The 21,840-nt window shown below is 42.2% G+C and overlaps 1 protein-coding gene across 2 annotated transcripts in view; it reads right to left on the bottom strand.

The window, feature by feature from the left end:
* LOC125464034 (coronin-1C-like) overlaps positions 1 to 21,840 on the bottom strand; it is a 171,267-nt gene that overhangs the window by 48,417 nt on the left and 101,010 nt on the right. For both annotated transcript variants that reach the window (XM_048556002.2, XM_048556003.2), the window contains exon 3: positions 12,573 to 12,695. In XM_048556002.2, coding sequence (XP_048411959.1) covers positions 12,573 to 12,695 — 123 coding nt within the window. The remainder of the gene's footprint in view (positions 1 to 12,572; positions 12,696 to 21,840) is intronic.

Here is a 21,840-nt window from a genome sequence, read left to right as displayed (position 1 = left end):
GGCTAAGAGGATGCTAGAAGCAGGCACTCTCACCATGGGTGAGCATTTAAAATGCTAGGGCTTAGTAGGCCACGGACCTAGTACAGGTAATTGGTATTAGTGTAGTTTGGTATTTGTTGGTCAACTTAGACGTGGTGGGCCAATGGGCCTGTTTCGAGTTGTTTTTAACTCCACAAGTGGACAGTATGAACAAAGTTGAGATTAAAGATCAAACTCTTCATTGTTTGCTCGCTTTCAAAAAAATTTTATTCAGGTTTTCTGATCTATTTGCATCACAGGAGGGAGTTAAAAAGATAATGTAATGACTCATATCCTGACATCATCCTTTGAGCCATTAATGTTGCAGATGTTAAACAAAAATAACTAGTTCATCTGGCTCTAAATTAAAGCAATGGATAAATCTCAGCTTAACAGTACACCTTTGAAACCTGCAGGGTAATGAAGTTTAAAATATAGCCTGGCATTCAAATGAGTTTTTTTAAAGCAAGGAAACCGTATTGCAATCAAAGATAGATGCAAACAAACAGTACTGCTTGATTCCTGAACTCCCATATAGCTGCCAACCCAACAACATATCTTGCTGAAATTCAAGGGATGAAATTAAAGAGTTGAAGACTCAGATACCAAAGTCTTAAGGCTTTGTAACAAACACGCAAGCTATGAACATGTGCTAGTGTTTAACGCATTGGAATTCCTAACCAGTGATGAAACCAGCTTCAAGCACAATGGGAAACAGATTCTAGCTCACCACAGTTGAGCAGCCTGGCTGAAAAGTGCTCTGCTCAGTAAAAATGCACAAGATAGCAAATGACAGAATTTAAAATTGCTAATGGTGGACAGCTGAATGTCATTGTTGGCTTGAATAAAGTGAAATAAGCACAAGCTTGGAATAGCAGTAGCAAGAAAAGGATAGAACAGAAAATTTGACTGTCATGGTCGGAATGTAATGCTCGGTTTTGGCCAGGCCACAAGGCAGAATGTGCACAATTCTGTGGTGAGAAGAATATATGTTTAGTTACATGATACTGAGTAGCTGATCCTTCCAATAGCCAGCTAGTTGAAGCTCCTATACTAGTCAAATGCCTAGTTAAGACAGACAAGATGACAATTAAAATTGGGTGCATATACTCCAACTGCTTGCCAATGCTAGCTGCATAGACAGAGTAAAGCTCAAGGTAGGATCAGAATTTGTGACGTAACTACAATTTGAGCTTGCACATTTACCGAAACTTCTAATGGACTGATGGCCTTGATCTCAAAAGAAGTGACTGGAGATTGAAAAGCTGCTTATCTGTTCATCTGGTCACCACAGTGAATCTGCAAAATTGAGATTTATCAAAAAAGCCATTTAAACACAGATCAGTACATTTTTGATATCCAAATTGGTTAGAAGGAATTAACTGAACACAAATATGTGAAAGAGAAAAGCTGAAGGTTTTGATATTGGTTTCTCACTTTGGTGCAACAGAAGATTTTAAGTGCTAAAATAACATCCATTTCTCACACGATTCACTTATCATGCATGTCAGCTTCCAATGCCTGCGGAATGAATTCATCGATATCAAAGTGAACTTAACAGTGGTGGATATACAGGGAGTCATTATAATTTCCTGGAACCAAAATTCTGTGTCAGGGTATGACAGTGGTTTGCATCAGGATACTAACTAAGGTTGCAGTAGGTGAGGTTGCAGACATTAACTGCAGTTTTTCTGTGATAACTATTCGGCAATAAAAGCTTCCAACTGGTCATGACCTCCTACAAGGTTCAGAAGTTTCTAACTGGGAATTCCATGCTGTACTTATAAGATCAAATAGTATTCAGAATGACTGAAGTCTTATTGGAGATCCAACTTTCCGCTACATGTTGCGTTTAAAACAGAGTGAGAGAAAGGAGAAAAGTTTCACAAAGTCAAAACTTCCCCTTCAGACCAAAGAGATACATGATATCATCTACAGGTTAATCTGCAAAAGTACACAAATAGTCCGTGTAAAGAGAACTTAGGGTTAATATGTAACAAGTCGTTTTCAGAAAGACCAGTTGTATATTCTGAAAGTCAGTCAGTCAATTTGCTCTCCCAACAGAATTGCAACATGACTACCTCACAGCCATCACAATATCAGCAATGCATGAAGCAATTCAAATTTAGCAGTTGAGAATTTATTTGTTCTCTGTTGCTCAGCAAAGCTACTTAACTTCCAAGATAATAAAATGTGAGGCTGGATGAACACAGCAGGCCCAGCAGCATCTCAGGAGCACAAAAGCTGACGTTTCGGGCCTAGACCCTTCATCAGAGAGGGGGATGGGGGGAGGGAACTGGAATAAATAGGGAGAGAGGAGGAGGCGGACCGAAGATGGAGAGTAAAGAAGATAGGTGGAGAGGGTGTAGGTGGGGAGGTAGGGAGGGGATAGGTCAGTCCAGGGAAGACGGACAGGTCAAGGAGGTGGGATGAGGTTAGTAGGTAGCTGGGGGTGCGGCTTGGGGTGGGAGGAAGGGATGGGTGAGAGGAAGAACCGGTTAGGGAGGCAGAGACAGGTTGGACTGGTTTTGGGATGCAGTGGGTGGGGGGGGGAAGAGCTGGGCTGGTTGTGTGGTGCAGTGGGGGGAGGGGATGCACTGGGCTGGTTTAGGGATGCAGTAGGGGAAGGGGAGATTTTGAAACTGGTGAAGTCCACATTGATACCATATGGCTGCAGGGTTCCCAGGCGGAATATGAGTTGCTGTTCCTGCAACCTTCGGGTGGCATCATTGTGGCAGTGCAGGAGGCCCATGATGGACATGTCATCAAGAGAATGGGAGGGGGAGTGGAAATGGTTTGCGACTGGGAGGTGCAGTTGTTTGTTGCGAACTGAGCGGAGGTGTTCTGCAAAGCGGTCCCCAAGCCTCCGCTTGGTTTCCCCAATGTAGAGGAAGCCGCACCGGGTACAGTGGATGCAGTATACCACATTGGCAGATGTGCAGGTGAACCTCTGCTTAATGTGGAATGTCATCTTGGGGCCTGGGATGGGGGTGAGGGAGGAGGTGTGGGGACAAGTGTAGCATTTCCTGCGGTTGCAGGGGAAGGTGCCGGGTGTGGTGGGGTTGGAGGGCAGTGTGGAGCGAACAAGGGAGTCACGGAGAGAGTGGTCTCTCCGGAAAGCAGACAGGGGAGGGGATGGAAAAATGTCTTGGGTGGTGGGGTCGGATTGTAAATGGCGGAAGTGTCGGAGGATAATGCGTTGTATCCGGAGGTTGGTAGGGTGGTGTGTGAGAACGAGGGGGATCCTCTTGGGGCGGTTGTGGCGGGGGCGGGGTGTGAGGGATGTGTCGCGGGAAATGCGGGAGACGCGGTCAAGGGCGTTCTCAATCACCGTGGGGGGAAAGTTGCGGTCCTTAAAGAACTTGGACATCTGGGATGTGCGGGAGTGGAATGTCTTATCGTGGGAGCAGATGCAGCGGAGGCGGAGGAATTGGGAATAGGGGATGGAATTTTTGCAGGAGGGTGGGTGGGAGGTGGTGTATTCTAGGTAGCTGTGGGAGTCGGTGGGCTTGAAATGGACATCAGTTACAAGCTGGTTGCCTGAGATGGAGACTGAGAGGTCCAGGAAGGTGAGGGATGTGCTGGAGATGGCCCAGGTGAACTGAAGGTTGGGGTGGAAGGTGTTGGTGAAGTGGATGAACTGTTCGAGCTCCTCTGGGGAGCAAGAGGCGGCGCCGATACAGTCATCAATGTACCGGAGGAAGAGGTGGGGTTTGGGACCTGTGTAGGTGCGGAAGAGGGACTGTTCCACGTAACCTACAAAGAGGCAGGCATAGCTGGGGCCCATGCGGGTGCCCATGGCCACACCCTTAGTCTGTAGGAAGTGGAAGGAGTCAAAAGAGAAGTTGTTGAGTGTGAGGACGAGTTCAGTCCAAATTCAGTCCAAAAATGGAGATTGAAAAGTTGTCACGTATCAATGCTATTGGTCTGTGGCAACTGGTGGCATCTTCAGCATGCTTGAATTGACTTGCTGAAGGGAAGCACTGGACTCAGTCAGCAGCACTGCCAGGATTACCAAATCCCCAAATTACAAAAAAAGACAGAGGAAATGGAGAAGTTGCAGGGAAGATATACACACTTAGTGACCTGCATTTACTAAGAGCCTTTAACACTAAATATTCCAAGGCACTTCAGAAACATTATCAAACAAGACCTGACATCAGGTCATGAGAGGAGATATTAGAACAGGGTGCTTAAAGTAGCCGCCTTAAAGCAGCATTTAAAGGAAATGGGGGCAAGAATGTTTTGGGAAATATAAACCTTAACATCTGTGAAGGAGAAAACAGAGTTAACGTTTCAGGTCCGGCGACCCTTCCTCAGAACTGTTCTGAGGAAGGGTCGCCGGACCCTAAGCGTTAACTGTTTTCTTCTTCAGATGCTGCCAGACCTGCTGAGCTTTTCCAGCAACTTTGTTTTTGTTCCTGATTTACAGCATCCGCAGTTCTTTTGGTTTTTAAACCATAACATGATGGGAATGTTTTCAGTCCGTGTCTGTGCACATACCTTAGTCATTGTGGGAATGAGTGCTGTGCACAATTGGACAGTGTTGGCTTGAAGGCAGGGTGTTGGGGTGCAGCCAGCTATGGAAATGTGAAAAAGAACAAATACACAGGGCTAAGAGGGGAGGTACTGCTACTGACTGTATAACTGATACATCCAACGGTCAATTCATGATCACCCACTTTAACATGTCACACAAATCACACAAATGTTGTTTCCTGCATCTAAGTACAGAGAACCTGATGGACAGAAGATTGCAATATCGGTTTTAATGTCTAAAACACAAACAAAATCATGAAATTTGCAAGGAACATTTATTGTACTGACTGGGAAAGACTAGCCTAATTAACATTTGACGACTATTTACAAGTGCAAATTAGTTTAATTACAGACAGGCGCCAGATGTATTTACAACACAGCAGCTGCTACAACACCAATGCACATTGACTGTGAGGCATTTAACTTCTGTCATTAGGATAACTTAAAAAGTGTAATGCTGTTGATAGACATGTGAATTTTTTAATATAATTGTCAAATAAGAAAACGTCCAGCTTAGTAATAGATAAAACACATTTGTGCCATTTCTGAGGGGGGGGGGGGGTGGAGGGAGTAAAAATAGCATTTTAGATACTTTCGAATCAACCAAAGTTATTCAAAAAATCTACATGATCACCAGATGTTGCAAACATAGGACGTGAACCTAGCTTCTTCGTTCCTGAGGGTAGACACATTACCACTGCACCACAAGACCAATATTAAGGTGGTTTGCAGATTTTCTGGGATTAATGGCAAATCATTTAAGTGCGTTGCATAAGGTAGAAATTGGTACCTTGAAGTATTATGTGCAGAGTTCATAATGTGTTAGCCTTTGCTCTGCACAAACCAGTTTTGTTCACATGTACCTGACCTCCTTCCTTTATCCTTTTACCCATCTATTCAATTTCATTTTGAATGCTGACAGTTCCGATTCCTTCACTAATCCTATAAATAAAACACGCATACTAAATAATTCTCTTCAAAATTGGAGACAGAGTTACGTGCAGCTTTGGGAAGTATTTCCATTTTAAAAAGTGGTCAAAAACTATTCAAAAAAGCTACATGATATCAAAAAACAGTTGGAGACACTGGACACTACAAAGGCTATGGGCCCTGACAACATTTTGGCAATAATACTGAAGACTTGTGCTGGAGATCTTGCCACAACCCTAGCCAAGCTGGTGCAGTACAACTAAAACACTGGTAGAAACTCAAACAGCCCACGTTAAAAAGCAACAAGATCCGGATAAAGTCAGAGCTTGAGGTGACAAGTGACATGTTAACATTTGTGCCGCACAAATGCTAGGCAATGAGTTTCCAATAAAAGAACATCTAATGTTGTCCTTTGAAATTCAAATGATATTACCATCGCTGATTTCCCATCATCATCCTGGAGCTTAACACTGACCAAAACTCAACTGGGCTCACCATATAAACAGTGTCGACAGTAGCACGTCAGAAGCTAGGAATATTACAGCGAGTAATTCAACTCCTGACTCTCCAGAATCTGTCCATCATCTGCAAGGAACAAGTTACAAGTGTCATGGAATACTTCCCACTTGCCTCAATGAGTGCGACTGCAATGCCATTCAAAAGCCTTATCATCCAGGGCAAAGCAGCCCATTTGATTGGCATGTCACCCACAAGTATCCACTCTCTCCAGCACGATTGCTCATTTACAACAATGCATCTTGTTGATAGTACACAATGCAGAAAATCAAAGATCCTCAAACAACACCTTTCAAACCAGAGACCGCTTGATTCTAGATAACAAAGTGTGGAGCTGGATGAACACAGCAGGCCAAGCAGCGTCTCAGGAGCACAAGCTCTTGGGCTGCTGTGTTCATCCAGCTCCACACTTTGTTATCTCAGATTCTCCAGCATGTGGAGTTCCCATTATCTCTGACCACTTGATTCTAGAATAGGAGGACAGCAGATATATGAGAACAGCACCATCCGCAAGCTCCCCAAACCACGTAAAATCCTAAATCTGGAAATGTATGTTACCATTCTTTTAATGTTGCTGAGTTCAAATCCAAGAATTCCCTTCCTACATGATGAATCACAGCACGACATGCAGGCTCCTCAGTCCAGGAGCCTGGAGCTTGTCTACTTCATCCACTTTGCCTTTTTTTAAAAAACATTCCCATTTATTGTGGTACCTTGTCTTTTTATTCTACTCCCAGCCCAAGCCCAGCAACAAGGTGGCTTCGAAGGGCCCTGAATGGTAATATAGGTCTGGTCCTAGTGGCGTGGTCCTCTCGTGTGGTACATGTCGAGGAGAGTTGGCAGGGGGATCGTCTGGCCTGAAGTGCCATTCTTGTCCAAACATGGGAGGTCTCATCCCATCACAGGATCTTCTTCATGACTTCTGGGTAGTCCAACAGCCCTGCACAAGGGTCTACTCCCAGTGCAGAGGTCTCACGTTGGCATGGAGGTCTCGTCCTTGCTTTGAGAGGTAGCTTCCAGGTCTTCCAACAACCCAGTATGGAGGTCTAGTCCTGCCATGGAGGTCTTGTCTCGGCATGGCGTGGTAGCTTTGGTCCAGTTTTCCAGTGTATCCTAAACCTAGGAGCAGTTAATCGAACTGTGAAGACCCTTTACTTTTTCTCCCCTTTCTTATTTATGACTTCTGTACTTAATTTAGCCGCCATGATATGTAAGCATACACATGACAATGAATTGCAATTCAATTCCTAACAATGCCATAGGTTTATACCCAGCACTGGACTAAAGCGGTACAACAGGCAGTTCACCATCAACAACTGGGGACAAGCAATAAATGCTGGCCAGCCAGCAATGCCCACGCTCCACAATTGAATGAATAAATAAAATCTATTGCGTTTAATCTTCTAGCTGAATTCAAGTAACACCATTTGATTGTTAAGAGATCACGTAGTGCTTGTGCTTGCACCAGATAATGTACAACAAATTCCCTCAGGAGTGTGAATTCATCTAAAAGCTAATGGATTTTCCATTTCATGGTAAAGCAATTATGGGTAAAGTTCCATTTGCTTTTCCTGTACTATACCTATTCCCAGCAAAACACTTGAGGCTTGGATTTATGAAACATCTCTACACAAAATAATTTCATTCTGGAATGATGCCAGCAGTTTATGAACAGAGTGTTAAAGTTAAGCTGCCTTTGTTGGGCAAATAGAATTTCATGCTTGTCAAAAGAACAAAAGCAAAGTCAAATGGGGTGGTGCAATGAATTAAAAATAAACATGCTTTCCTGTAAATGTTAATATTCAGTTGTGAGGAAAATACTGAGCACAAACTGAGAAAATCAACCATTTCAATCTGGAATACAGGATGAAAACTAAGTCAGGCAAATATAAACATCCCCTTTCTCAGATAGCTATTAAAAGGTAGTATGTATCAGAATCAAAACTGTGGCCAGTGAAAAACAGGCAACCCAGTTTTTTTTTGCTTCAATAATGTGATGACCTGAAATGCAGACAGTACTCCAGCTGTGGCCAAACAAGAGTTTTATACCGTTCCAGCAGAATCTCATTGCTCTTTTATGCCTCAGCTAATGAGGGCAAGTGCCTCACATCTGCTTTCTTCACCTTATCTACCTGCCCTGATTAGCACACTCAGGATCCCTCTGATCTTCAGTACCTGATGTCATTCATAACGCAACCTTTGCCTTGTTGACTCTGCCAAGCACATTACCAATTGAATTCCATTTGCTACAGTTCTTCCCAGTTGATCAATCCATTGATGTCATACTGCATTTTACAACTATCCTCCTCAGTTAGCACAAAACTTGGCAGCGTGGTTATCAACAGAATCTTAATTATCTCCCTGCATTTAGGTCTAAATCAATGAACATGAGAATCTCAGGTTTGAGCCCTGCATAACCCCACTATAAACTGAACTCCAGCAGATTCCTGTATGTCAGTCAATTTTGAATCACTTTGCCTTGAATCCCATGTCATCTTACTTCCTTGACCAGTCTGCCATAAGAAACCTTTAACAAGACTTTTTATAAGCCCATGATGACCACGTCCAATGCATTACTCTCAATACTCCTGGTTACCTTTTCCAAACAAATTCTCCAAAACAACTTCCCTTAATAAATGCATGCTCTCTGATAATTAGCCTCTCTCGAAGTACAGACATATTCTGACCTTCAATTATTAAGAATCTTCCTGGCAGCAAGAGCACACTGACTGGCCTATAATTTCTTGCTCTAGCCTTTCCTCCCTTTATCAATAATGGAACAACATTAGCAGTCCTCAGGCATCTCACCTGTGGCCCAAGATGATTTGAAAATTATCCTCCCCTCCCTCACCTTCGCCCATCAGGGATACATCTCATTGAGATCTATATATTTATACACTTTTGAGGCTGCTTAAAGTCATTAGCACCTTATTTCTCTTCATTAATTTCTAATAGTTCACAGTCTTCTTGCCAATGTCCATACTAGCATCATTGCTTTCCATCGTGAAGGCCAACCCCAAGTATTCAATGAAGTCTCTGCCCATATCTTCCACATACACATACAGATTACCTCCATGGTCCCTAATTGACACTAGTCTTACCCTGGTTATTCTCTTGCTCTTTATACATTAAAGTAAAACCTCTGTTTTCCTTTATTCCACACACCAATGATTTTCTCATGGACTCCTGCCTTAAATTCCATGTTAGATGTCCCCCCCCAAGCCCCCACCACCACTTCAGGGGTATTCCCTTTTCGAATCTGTGGGTCTGGAAAAGACTGACTCATCACTGGACAACTAAGTTAAAAATCTCATTAAATCTAAATTCTAACAAACCAAACACAACAGTTAATGGACAGGAACAATGATAACAAGTGTGTGTTGGGCCTTTGCAGATCAATATGATACAACTGTATAACCACAAAATCAAAAATCAAAAACATTTGTGCGCGCACACCTGGCCCATGTTAAATCAACTTAAAGGGAGTTTGAATACAGCTCTAACTAGACATTGACATGGGCTATTCTGGCTGTGAGCCAAATTGATGATAACACTAAGAATCATCAACAAATCAGCCTCAAGAATCATTAACAAATTTCGTAACAGCTTAATTTCATGACTATATACGTGCACAGCATGCAGGAAACTACCCCAATGAATGAGTGTTTTCAGCAGTTGAAAAGGCCAAGAGAGGGAAAGCCATAAACATGCCAGGAGGGATATGCAAAAAGAGGGAAGGGTGACGATGGCAGCAGGTGTAGTGGACAAATATGTCATTTGTTTAGAACATTAGTATGTGTGGCTTAGATAAAGAGGCTTCACCCATACACCTGGTGGGATTACAACACTGTTACTTCAAGTATTAAAATGCTCCATTTTTCAAATATAGGCATTATGGAAATCTTATATCCAAGCTATCACTTCTACCATTATCTTCTCTGTAAGAGTGGTGTCAATTTGTATTTGATAACAACCATGATTTGGTGCCCGTCTGATTGTCTTCAAGAACGTGGTTAGACGTCTGGTACCAACATGGTCCATCTGCAGGGTTTACATCCTCCTTAGGGAAGGGTGAGAGAGGAGGTTTAGTTGATATTGAGAAAGGAGGGTCTTGGGCAGCAACTGCTACTCATTGTGGAAAGGTTGAAGCCATCAATTTAGGGTGAACAACAAAAAAGCCTAAAAAGGTGAAAGGAGGGAATCTCTGTTCAAAGAATGCAGTACGGACACCGAGTGCACTGCCCGAGAGGAAACAGATTCAGTCAAAGCTTTCAAAGGGAGTTGGACCATCATGTGAACAGCAAATACTTAAGGGTACAGGTAGCATGTGCCTGGAGTGGTATGAGCCAAGTTGCTCTGGCTGACAGACACAAATGGCTGAATGGCCTTCTGTACATGAAACATGATAATCCATGAAGCACTTTAGGACATTTTTCATCACTAAGAAAATAGCAATAAAATACAAGTTAAGAGAATTGGTCTTGGCCTTCACTGGCCAGTCACCACTGCATTCAAAAACAAAACTGCACACCAAATAAAAATGTAGATTAATATTCATCCAGAAAGACAAAGTATGCATTATTTCTGAACTGAAAAATCTCTCAAGATATTGGACAATTTACAGGGAGATCACCTCACCCTGTCTAAACACCATGTTGTAAAAGTACTTCACACTGCCACAGGATATCAAGTACTAGTTAATCTTTCAGAATTAAGCATTAATGTTTCAGCATTATGGATACAAAACTGCCATGTACATTGAGTGTCTTGGCAGTTCTAATGTCCTTTCAAAATACTGACCTGGTATAACGAATTGGCAGACAGGTAAAGTACCATAAGCAGCCTTCTAATACTTCAGCAGGCTAACTAGAAACATTTGGTGGATTAATAGTTAGAGTCCATTTTCACTTTTATTGCTTAGAGTGAAGAGATTTCAAATCTCTGTATATTATTCTGCACAGAGTCCAACAGGCAATCCCATGACCAGGTTCTTGGCCAGTTAAGTCCCTGACCTCTATTTTGCTTTCTATTGATAAATGAACTACCGGCATAAATAAATTGCATATCAAGAAACCTTAATGCTTGTTGGAATAACTCCAGAGGCTGCTATCCTGTCACCAAGTCACCCTTTATTTATACATGCATAGTACTTAACACTAATCCAGCTTCCCAGAGACTGGACTCAGTGAACAGGATCTTAGCCAGGGGAAATCCGACTGGACAAGGTTAGCAGTCCTAATCAGTGAACTCAAACTGAGGTCTACTTGGCCGACCTCTTTACAATCACTACATTCGCCGCCACCCTCTACCCATGCCCCCCCTCTAAGTTTGGCGACATAGGCACATTCTTTACCTTGTAGCCTCTTGGGGCATTTTTGCACCACAGCTGGTTCCTCACAATCAGCCTCCGATACAGGTGGCATATACCCAACCACAGCTCACCTCTTGCACTCAGTGTCTCAAAAGAAATTCATCCTCTTCTTCAGGCGGTTAAGGTGCCCAGACATCCACTGTGTCTGACTCAGACTCCAATGTTTCTTCGATGCTAGATGGAAGGGAAGAATTCATGGGTCCGAACAGTCTTTCCAGCTGCTATGGAAGGCCAGGTATGTTTTCCTCCTGTCCAGTTTGAGTGCTTGCAGCTTTCATGTGGTCCACGTGCTTGTTCAGGACTGCCTCACCTACCTGAACTTTGTACATCACACGACCTGACCTCGTGTTGACCCTGCCTCTTACCCATGCAGGGCCATTTCCACACAGTTTCAGAACCAAACTTCGTCGACTGAAGTAAACTCTTGCTTAGCAGAGCCTTTTATCTGCCCTGCCCCAATTCGAGTTGTGATGGCCATTTTGGATACCCCATCACCACCAGCTCTTTTAGTTTTGCAGGACCTGGTCTTTTTGCATCTCCAGACTTATATTATCAGTGGTGATTGGGAGGGTGTCCAAAAATTTTAAAAACCAGAAAAGACTCTTTCAGTGGTGCTACCACCAGTGGCCTTTCTGCCAACAGGAGATAACTCACGGCATCCACATTTGCGACTTGGCCTCCCGGATGGTGCTCAAACTTGTAAGTGTAGGCACTTAGAATGAGAGTCCAATGGTGAATTCGACTTCAAGCTATGGGTGGCATGGCTTGGTCCTCAGAGTAGACCTAGCAGGGGTTTGCAGTCTGTTACTATTACAAATTTGTGTTTTAATATACTGGTGTAACTTTCTCACACCAAAGATGACAGGCAAACCTTCCTCCCCTATGTAGGTATATTTGCGCTCAGCATCAACTAAAGTCAGGGAGCATACAATAAAGGGTACTCCCTTCCAATGGGCCATCTGTGAGCCATCACTACCCTGCTAACATACAGGGAGACAATGCTGGCCGTGTTACAATCACTAGACTTGGAAAGTCTATTCATTCAACTATCTTTTGAACCACAAAGCTGAGAGATTTTCTTGGATGTTTTAAAAATTCCTACACCATCACTTCAATAATGGCACTAAACGTAACACATTATCCAGGAATGTGCCTACTAATCATGGACAAAAAGAAATATCTGTACAATAGAACTTACCATAACCGCACAATCCTCTGAACCACTAGCGATAACATGGTCATTGTGTGGACACCACTCAATGTCCAGCACTGGTCCTGTGTGTCCACAAACTGTCGGATATGCCTTGTCAATTCGGCCAGTCTGTGGAGAAAGAACGACACATCATTATTCGTTTCAAGTAATGATACCAATACTAATGATTTCTGCAAGCTCCAAGCACAAGTAGTTTGCTGGGATCTAGCTATGAAACCACCCAGGCGTCTCAAGCCAAATTCCAATTATTCTAGTGCCACAAAGAGTTGGGGCAAATTTCAATCCAGTTATTCTATTGAGAAGTACCCACGTACAAAATGCTCAAAATGAAGCACTAAACTAGTCATACCTGACACATTGCAATGACTTATGTGAAGTGCTGGCAGGGGATGCATGTATGATGTTACTGTCTCAATACAGGCTGAGAACAGAAAGTATGGTCTGCATTGCACCTCAGTTAACTGAATAAAGGTCATAGTTATTCAACATTTTGAAACCAAACGTATGCAGTCCCAGCAGAAATACTAACGTAACATGCAAACCCAGTGCAAAGCAGGTGAATGACAGAAGTCCAACTTCAGTGAAATTGAGTTCCTTCTTTCCCCCTGCTCTGCAAAGCACATGATGCACCAGTTGGTAGTCAAGTCTTGATCTATGTATATTGTATTTAGAATTTATTACACAATGCAGGATATGTTTGCGTTCATGCATATTGGCCAGCAGCACAAACGCATATCAGTACTAGTATATACCCAACAGTGAAGTGCAAGGTAAATGGTGTACATGAAAACACTTGTAAGCAGAAAACAAGTCAGTGCCATGTGCGCTTTGGCAATACCTTAAGCTGTCGTGTGCTAATTTACACTATGCTTCTTCATTCATTCATGACCATCAGCTGTCCTCACCACATAGCTCCAGAATATGGAGTACCCTCTAGATAATCCCCCACATGTCACTAAACTGGCAGTCAGAAGGTTCACATATGGGGTTCAGGGATTCTTTGAAAGCTGTGCTGTCCCCCGTCCTCCATTTCAATTGAGAATCATCTAAGAGCTTGATTCAAGTTCAAATTAAGTTACAATTTGCAAATGGACACATGGCCTGAAAAAGGTATTTGATGAGGAATATGGCAGTCACACAATCACACCCACAACCACTTAGGGCATGTAGCCAAGAACCAGGAAAGTAGAGGGGTTTTGGATTGTAAAATTCTACTTCAAATGACTGTGGAAATAAAACTGGAAGAAGCTCAAAAGGCATTGACTATTAAGCATTGTAACTCGATGCTGAGTTACGAAGGTTGATTAGCTCTATTAAGACATGGTTGGTAAGCTGTTGTATGAAACACATTTTGTCTTTGAATCAATAACATCATAATCCACACAATGATAATGACCACCTTGAAAAGGTCAGAGAAACTCAACTGGATTCACCACACAAACACAGTGGCTACAAGAGCAGGTTACAGGCTAGCATATAACTCACCTTCTGGCTCTCCAAAGCCAGTCGACCACATACAAAAGGCAGAATCCAGGAGTGCAATGGAGTACTCCCGACTTGCCCAAATGAGTACAGCTCCAACACAAGCAGCTAGGTATCATCCAGGACAAAGTTACCCATTTGATTGGTACCACACCCACTCCCTCTACCACCAACTCAGTAGCACTGTATTATCTACAAGATGCACTGCAAAAACTGACAAGATGCTCAGACAGCACCTTCCGAACCCACAATCATTTCCATCTAGAAGGAGAAGGGAAGTAGATACATGCAACACCATCTCCACTCACCAGCCTGACTTGCAAACATATCACTGGCCCTTCATTGTTGCTGTGTCAAAATCCTCACAGTCCCTTCCCATCGGCATTGTGGGTCTACCTGCAACACAGACTACAATGGTTCAAGAGGGCAGCTCACCATCACCTCCAAGGACAACTAGCGTGAGAGATAAATGCTGACCCAGCTAGCGATACACATCCCATAAATGGATTTTTTAAAAAAAAAAAGACTGCTCTCCAGGCTCTCTCAGACAAACTCTTTCTTCTAGCTTCTGAAAGCTGCCACCCAGGTGGATAGAGTTATTATGGTGTGTTAGCTTTCATTAATAGTTCAAGAGCCGTGAGGTTATACTCCAGCTATACAAAAGCCTGGTTCGGCCACATCTGGAATAGTTCTGGTCACCTCATTACAGGAAAGATGTGGAAGCGTTGGAAAAGGTGCTAAGGAATTTTACCAGGATGTTGCCTGGAATGGAGGGAAGGTCTTACGAGGAAAGGTTCAGATAGCGAGGATGTTTCTCTTTAGAATGACGAAGGATGAGTGAGGTGTCTTGATAGAGGTGTACAAAATGATCAGAGGTATAGGTAGAGCAGACAGCCAGAGGCTATTTCCTAGGGTGGAGGTAGCTATTACGTGGGGGCACAGTTATAAAGTGAGCGGAGGTAGATATGGGGAGGAGTCAGAGGTAGGTTCTTTACTCCGAGTGGTAGGGGTGTGGAATGCTTTGCCAGACAGGGTAGTGGAGTCAGCTTCATTAGGGGCATTTACGCAGCTACTAGTTAGACATATGGATAATCGTATAAAAGATAGGGTGGAGGTTAGATAGACCTTAGGATTAGGGTAAAAGTTTGACACAACATCGTGGGCTAAAGGGCCTGTGCTGTGCTGTACTGTTCCATGTTCCAGGTTCCAACCAACACCAGCCGCCAAACTGAACAGATGGCTTCAGCCAGGCTCTTGCCAATTCTGCTCGATCTCGTAGGGTTTTCAACATACAAATATTTCCTGACGTAGGATATCCTTCAGTTCTTCAATAATGTTTATCACGAAATTGCAGAACACAAGAAAATAGTTAAACCCATTAAAATACTCGATAAAGGGAAACTATTGAGGCAATCTAATCTCTGGATTCACATGACACCAATAACAAGGTCATATTACCTGGAAACTGAATTATGAGGCTGTAATCTATTTGAAGGCAATGCTGATAGCATAACTCAAGAGCAAAGCTCAGCTTATGCTCTTGCTAATCTTCAGTTGGATTATATCTGTGCTCACGAAGTTATTAGTTTGAATACTTTACAAAAGCTGGTGCGCAAATCAGTTTTAAAAATCTGGAAGTGGTGTCCTAAGTTAACTATAATTGATTCTTGTCCAATACTGTACAAAACAACATTCTTAACTTCTGCAGAAATTGGACAGAAAAAGCCACCACTCCATCTTCCACCACCCCATGCACACCCCAAGGCACCAGGATAATGAATAAAACAAACAGTGCAAACAACTGCACGAAGTTACAGAAAATACAGCAAACAGAAGCAGATCGGGAACACAAGGGAGGGAGGGTCAGGAGTCTAAAATGATCAAGACCTAAGCAAAAAGTGTTATTTGAACATGTTCTGCAGTTTAAAAAAAATGCAAACTGAATTTGTTTTTGATTACTGCTTTAAACATTTACCTCAGCACTTTTGCTTAACAGTACAGAAGATTCAGAGCTCCTTTGTTCATATTTGTAAAGGATGTACTTCTATCTGGATCAGTTACAGACAATTCAACCAGGTTTACCAAATGTGCAGCCTGCTCAGTATTTAAAAGAAATTTGAACAGGTCCAGTCAGACTACTGGATTGCCAAGACAGCTACAGTGCTATACATACCACACGAGCACATTTGCACACTTGCACAGTGATACAAAACTGACTGAAAGATGGGTATTCACCTACCAACTAACTCTGAAACCCAGTCCCCTTCAGCTGCATCAATAAGAATCGGGGTTGCTCTTGGGAAGTTTTTTTTTGTTCACTCTGGGATGTGGATACCACTGAATGGGCCAGTATTCACTGCCTGCTTCCTGTTGCCTTTGAGAATGTTGTGGTGAATTGCAATCATCCGCGCGCTGCAAATTCACCCACAACTCCCCTAGGATGAGCTTGTAACTGGTTGTGTTCCCATGTATCTAATGACCTTGTCCTTCTAGATGGAAGCAGTAGTGGGTTCAGAAGGAGCTGTCTCAGATTCTTTGGTGATTTTCTCCAGTGCACCTTGTAGATAGTAAATACTGCCGCTACTGAATGACAGTGGTGGAGAGAGTGGATGCTTGTGGAGGTGGTGCGAATCAAGTGGGCTGCTGTGCCCTGGATGGTGTCAAGCTGGAGTGCTGTTGGAACTGCACACATTCAGGCATGTGGGCAGCATTCTGTCACAATCCTGACTTGAGGAAGGTGGACAGGCTTTGGAGAGCTAAGTGGTGAGTTATTTGCTACGCTATTCCTAGTCTCAGACCTGCTCTTGTAACCACTGTGTTTGTTGGGAGTTTGTATATGAACGTAACAAGGTGGTCATAATCATTGAGTGAATTATAACATTGTTCATTCAAAGGCAAAGAGTCCGTTATGCATCAGCCGACCAACCATATTAAGATGGATTTACAAGGAATAGACCAAAATCAGCACTTCGGAACTCCGTGTTGAGGTACAATGCTCCAGCTTTGGTATACATTGTGTCCTGTTAGTCTTGCCACAGACAATGAATGTGTGAAGTGGAAGAGTATGATGATGATGACGGGATTGTGTAGGGGGATGGGCTTCGCTTAGTTCACAGGTCAGCGCAACATCGAGGGCCAAAGGGCCGGTTCTGCACTGTGTTGCTCTATGTTCTATAGAAAGAACTGCTTAATCTTGCACCCTGTTGAGCATACATGAAATCAAAAACACTGGTGAAATTTTAGAAAATTCCTTCATTCCATGCTACATCAACCATTCTGAAATAACACTATTAATAGCATGCAAACTTTACAGAAGAGTAGAGCAATTCCTTTATTCAGACTGCTCAGCAGAATTGGTGGCTTGAAAAAATTGTAAGTAGTAATCATGAATGCGTTAGGATTTGGATAACAGAACACAGCAGAGAAATAAGCAGAGGCTCAAAAAAATGACAGCATATCACAAATACACCTTGCTATTCCTCACTCTATTCCTGCAGCATTAAGCAGATGGCTTGTAAGGCAGGCAAAAACAATCATTTTGAAATACAACAGCTGTTAATTGGAGCCATTTATTGCATGAAGAGAGACCGTCAGCTGAAAGTAATGTTCTCGGATAATAGTGGAGAAAAACACAAAGGAAACCAATGGTAAACTGCAATTAGTTCTCCCTGCTTCTTCAAGTAGGTTAAATCAGTGACTGCTCTCAAAAGGAGAAACAGACTCCCTGTATTAGTAAAAGTACAGGCATCTTTTTAATAGTCTACAGCTAAATTCAACATTCTCTTCTCCCCTCCACATGCCATGGATTTGGAAATTATCTAATTGCTTTGTTTAAATTTGATCCTGGGAAGGGGGAAAACACCCAGAAGATTAAAAAGTAGTTGGAAATAACACATTGAAGGATTCCTGTTATTAAATTTAATCAAGTTTCTTGACCCCAAAACGGCAGTCTAATACTGCACAAATACTAGCAATCCTGCTTATTTCACACCGTTATCAGTATTCATGTGAAACTCGCTGATGAGGTGCAAGCAACCTGGAGTCACCAAGTCAAATTCTGTTCTCAGCGACAAACACACATTTAGTACCAATTAGGATTGAACTAATTGCCATTATAAAAACGACTGCAGGGTGCCCATGCTCAGGACCCATATGTTAAATTTCACATATAGGAAGGATAGGCAGAAAAGAAAGAGGGGTAGGTAGATCTATTAATAAAGGAACAACAAATTAGCGTTAAAGGATCTTAGGCCAAAGAATCGATATATAGAAACAGTTCGGGTGTACTTAAACAGAAAGAGTAGCAAACATTGGTAGGCATTGATTGTGGGCCGCTAAGTGTGGTGGTAACTTCGGGCATGGTAAATTAAAGGTGCATATAACATCAACAATACAATGAATCATGTGGGACTTCAGTATACATACAGACTGGGTAAATCTAATTAGCACTAAGCTGTGGAAGACAAATTCCTGGAATCTACACAAGATAGTTTTCAACTGGAGGAACCAACAGAGAACAGCTCTTCTAGATCTGGTATTGTGGAATCAAAACCCCAATTAATAATTTTGCATTAAATAAGCCTCAGAACAATGACTGTAAAAATAAATTTTACATCGAGTTCTAAAATGATGTTGGTCAATCCAAAACTAGGATCTTAAATCTAAAGAAAGGAAACATAAGGTACAAGGTGTCCAATTGGCTGTGGTAAGCTCAGAAGTTATATTAAAAGGTATGACATTAGAGGGGTGATTAAGTCCCAAGCTGAAGTGGTCAATTGCGATGACTTGTTCTTGGACGTTCGCCTCCCAGCACACTCAAAAGAGGGAGCCGAGTGACAGGAATAGATTTAACAAAGGAGCATTTACATAGAGATAGCAGGAACTGCAGATGCTGGAGAATCTAAGATAACAAGGTGTAGAGCTGAATGAACACAGCAGGCTAAGCAGCAGCAGACGAGCAGGAAGGCTGATGTTTCAGGCCTAGATCCTCCTTTGGAAAAGCATTTACACACACATTTTATCATTTCACATAATGCTTGGACAAAAATGGCCAGACATCTATTCCAAATAGCTTACTTTTTCGAAGCAAACTCAACAATGAAAGGGCTTGCTTGATCATGTCAGGCTAACAAAAGGCACAAAGTGCTGTTTCACTCAACCAGAGACAAGTGTTGAATAATTCTAAACACTTACGTGCAACAGTTGAGATATTTGCATTTGTTTGTGCATTACAGGCCAATTTTTTTAAAAAAAAATCAAACTTATAACCTTTGAAAAAGTACCAATTCTGCTGTAATGCAGCTACAATCGCTGAGACAAATACATTAAATGTGCATTTCTAAGAAAATCACAAATCCGAGTCAATGGAGCAATTTGGAGCCTTGCAACACGAAGGGTTAAAATTTGTCTCAATACAACAGCAGCTCTTTAATGTCTCACTCTCATCCAGCTTAGTTCTGCACAAACTAGTTGGCTAAGGAGACTAGAAATATGGTGCAGCATTTACATTGTGGTCACAGTAAGCATCAACAATCTGCCAGATCCGTACTAGTCTGAAAACGACTGAGAGCGGGCGAGGGCGGGTGACAGTGGGCAAGGGCAGGGGCGGCAACAGGCACAATTTATAGATAGCCAGTCAATCAAGATGGTGTTTATAAATTCCTACTTTAGAAATAAAACCAGTCTGACTCCAAACTAAAACACAAAACAATTCTAAACATGGTCTAACATATAACATGCATTGTCTGACCTAAAATGTCACCTCTTCTTTACACTGAGAACCTTTTGTTCTTTGAGACCATGACTAGAAAACAATTTGGGCATGTACAAACACATATTAATCAATTAAAACCTACTCACTGATTAAAGATTTAACAGCATCTTAGGTTTATTTAGTACACCCTCATCAGTGGTGTGAACCTTTGATCTTTTACTTATAAATTCTGTGACTGATACTACCTCTCTCACTAACTTCTGAAGGACTGAGCCTCCAAAAGCTCGTGTCTTTAAATAAACCTGTTGGACTATGACTGTGTCGTGCAATTTCTGACAACGGCCCATACACAGCAAGTTGATGAGACACAACATCCTGGGTTAAAGGGTAAGGAAAGTATTCTTCCTCATACCCCAGTAAGGCAGAGCACAAGACAAGTCAGGCAGAGACAGGATGACTGACAGTAAGCCATTCTGATAGATCCCCATGGAAACAATTCGATGTAGCACTGGCAAAAACAGAGGAATAAAATCTGATTAAAATCTTGGTTGTGGAATGGGGCTAAAGTGAAGGAAGGTCACTTCAAACATTAAATAGAATTTAAGGAGGTTAGACTTCCAGGCTAGCATTCTAAAAAAAAGGTTAAAGCAGGGCTAAGCATATTAGATGTTACCAAATTCAGAGAACTTGCAGCTTTAAATCTCCGTGATCCTGTAAAGCTTTGGTGTCATAATGAACCCATGTATTCATTCTGCTTGATCTAAATTTCCCCAGTAATTACCCTTTTAATTCTTTTTGCCTATCAAAATACACTAATTCTTTTGACTGAAAAGGGGCTCTGCTATGAATGAGAGCAAGTTGGAAAATCTACATTTCATATGGTGGTTTAGCTAGACAAAGACAAATGTTTAGCTTCCATGAAATACAAGAAAATGTTAGTGACAGGGTTAATATGAAATTCATCGCAGACTTTTCCCTTACATTGCACTCATGCCTTGAAACTGCTCAAGTCCTTGTCCTAACTGCCCAATCAGAGAGAAAGGGAGTATAATATTCTGGAAGCCTCACAGACTGGGAGCTGGGATGACCATATACGGTAAAACTTGCTGCCAGCTGCTTGCGTGGAGGTTGCAGCCTTTCATATCAGTTAGTCACAGAAGGCAGCAAGACCCAAGGAACAGGAAAGCGAACAAAAAAAAGACAGACAATGGAGCAAGCAGCATTTCTCGGGGGAGAATCACATTTTTCAGCATGTTCTATCAGTCTGAGACAGCAGCCATGGCCCCTAGGGCTGGTAGCTTTTCGCAGCCTCTTAGTCATCCCCACCCCATGCAAATATTTGACAAGACAGAATTACAGCAAAAAGCCTAGACAATACTGCTGCATGTTGAGCCAAATGTTCAACAAGAAACTGACAAAGAGCATGCATTACAACATTTTAAGCTGCCTTCTTCAGAGTTCTAAAATCTTGGCTTTTGAAGTGAACCGGTACTAAGGCATTTGTTTACCAGGCCAAGAAAACAAACTCCAGGTCTTGGGTACAATTCTTAAATTTGACAACTTTCATTTGCCTACAGCCTTTAAAGTTGCAGAACAACCCAAGTCACTACATATGAACAATTAAACAAATTTTGTCAAATTAAGACTCACTTGGATAAACGGTCAAAAGCTTGGTTAAAGAGTTAGATTTTACAGAACATCTTAAAAAGTGAAACAGAGTGGTGTGAGGGGAATTTCTTGAGGCGGCCACCTCGGCTGAACAATGACGATCAGAGGAAGAAAACGGGAACGACACTGAAGAAGCCAAAATTGGAGGAATGCAGACATCTGGGAGAGTTCTTTTAACATTAGTCATGCAAACAAGACAAAACATCTCAGGATTTAAACAGGGAGGGGGTAAAAGTTCGTTCTTACAATGACTAGATTATTAATATCCTGATGGACTGGTAGATGAATATGCGCAAACTAAAACCCATGCCTCCATTTCATTCAGATATGATCTTCATTTCATTCCCCACCCTCATTTCCCTTGGTCTCAATTAAAACTCTCACTGGAGG

Source organism: Stegostoma tigrinum, chromosome 26 (genome assembly GCF_030684315.1).
Source record: "Stegostoma tigrinum isolate sSteTig4 chromosome 26, sSteTig4.hap1, whole genome shotgun sequence".
Classification (NCBI taxonomy): domain Eukaryota; kingdom Metazoa; phylum Chordata; class Chondrichthyes; order Orectolobiformes; family Stegostomatidae; genus Stegostoma; species Stegostoma tigrinum.
Note: the sequence above shows the minus strand (reverse complement) of the source record. Positions and strands in the feature narration are given on the sequence as shown.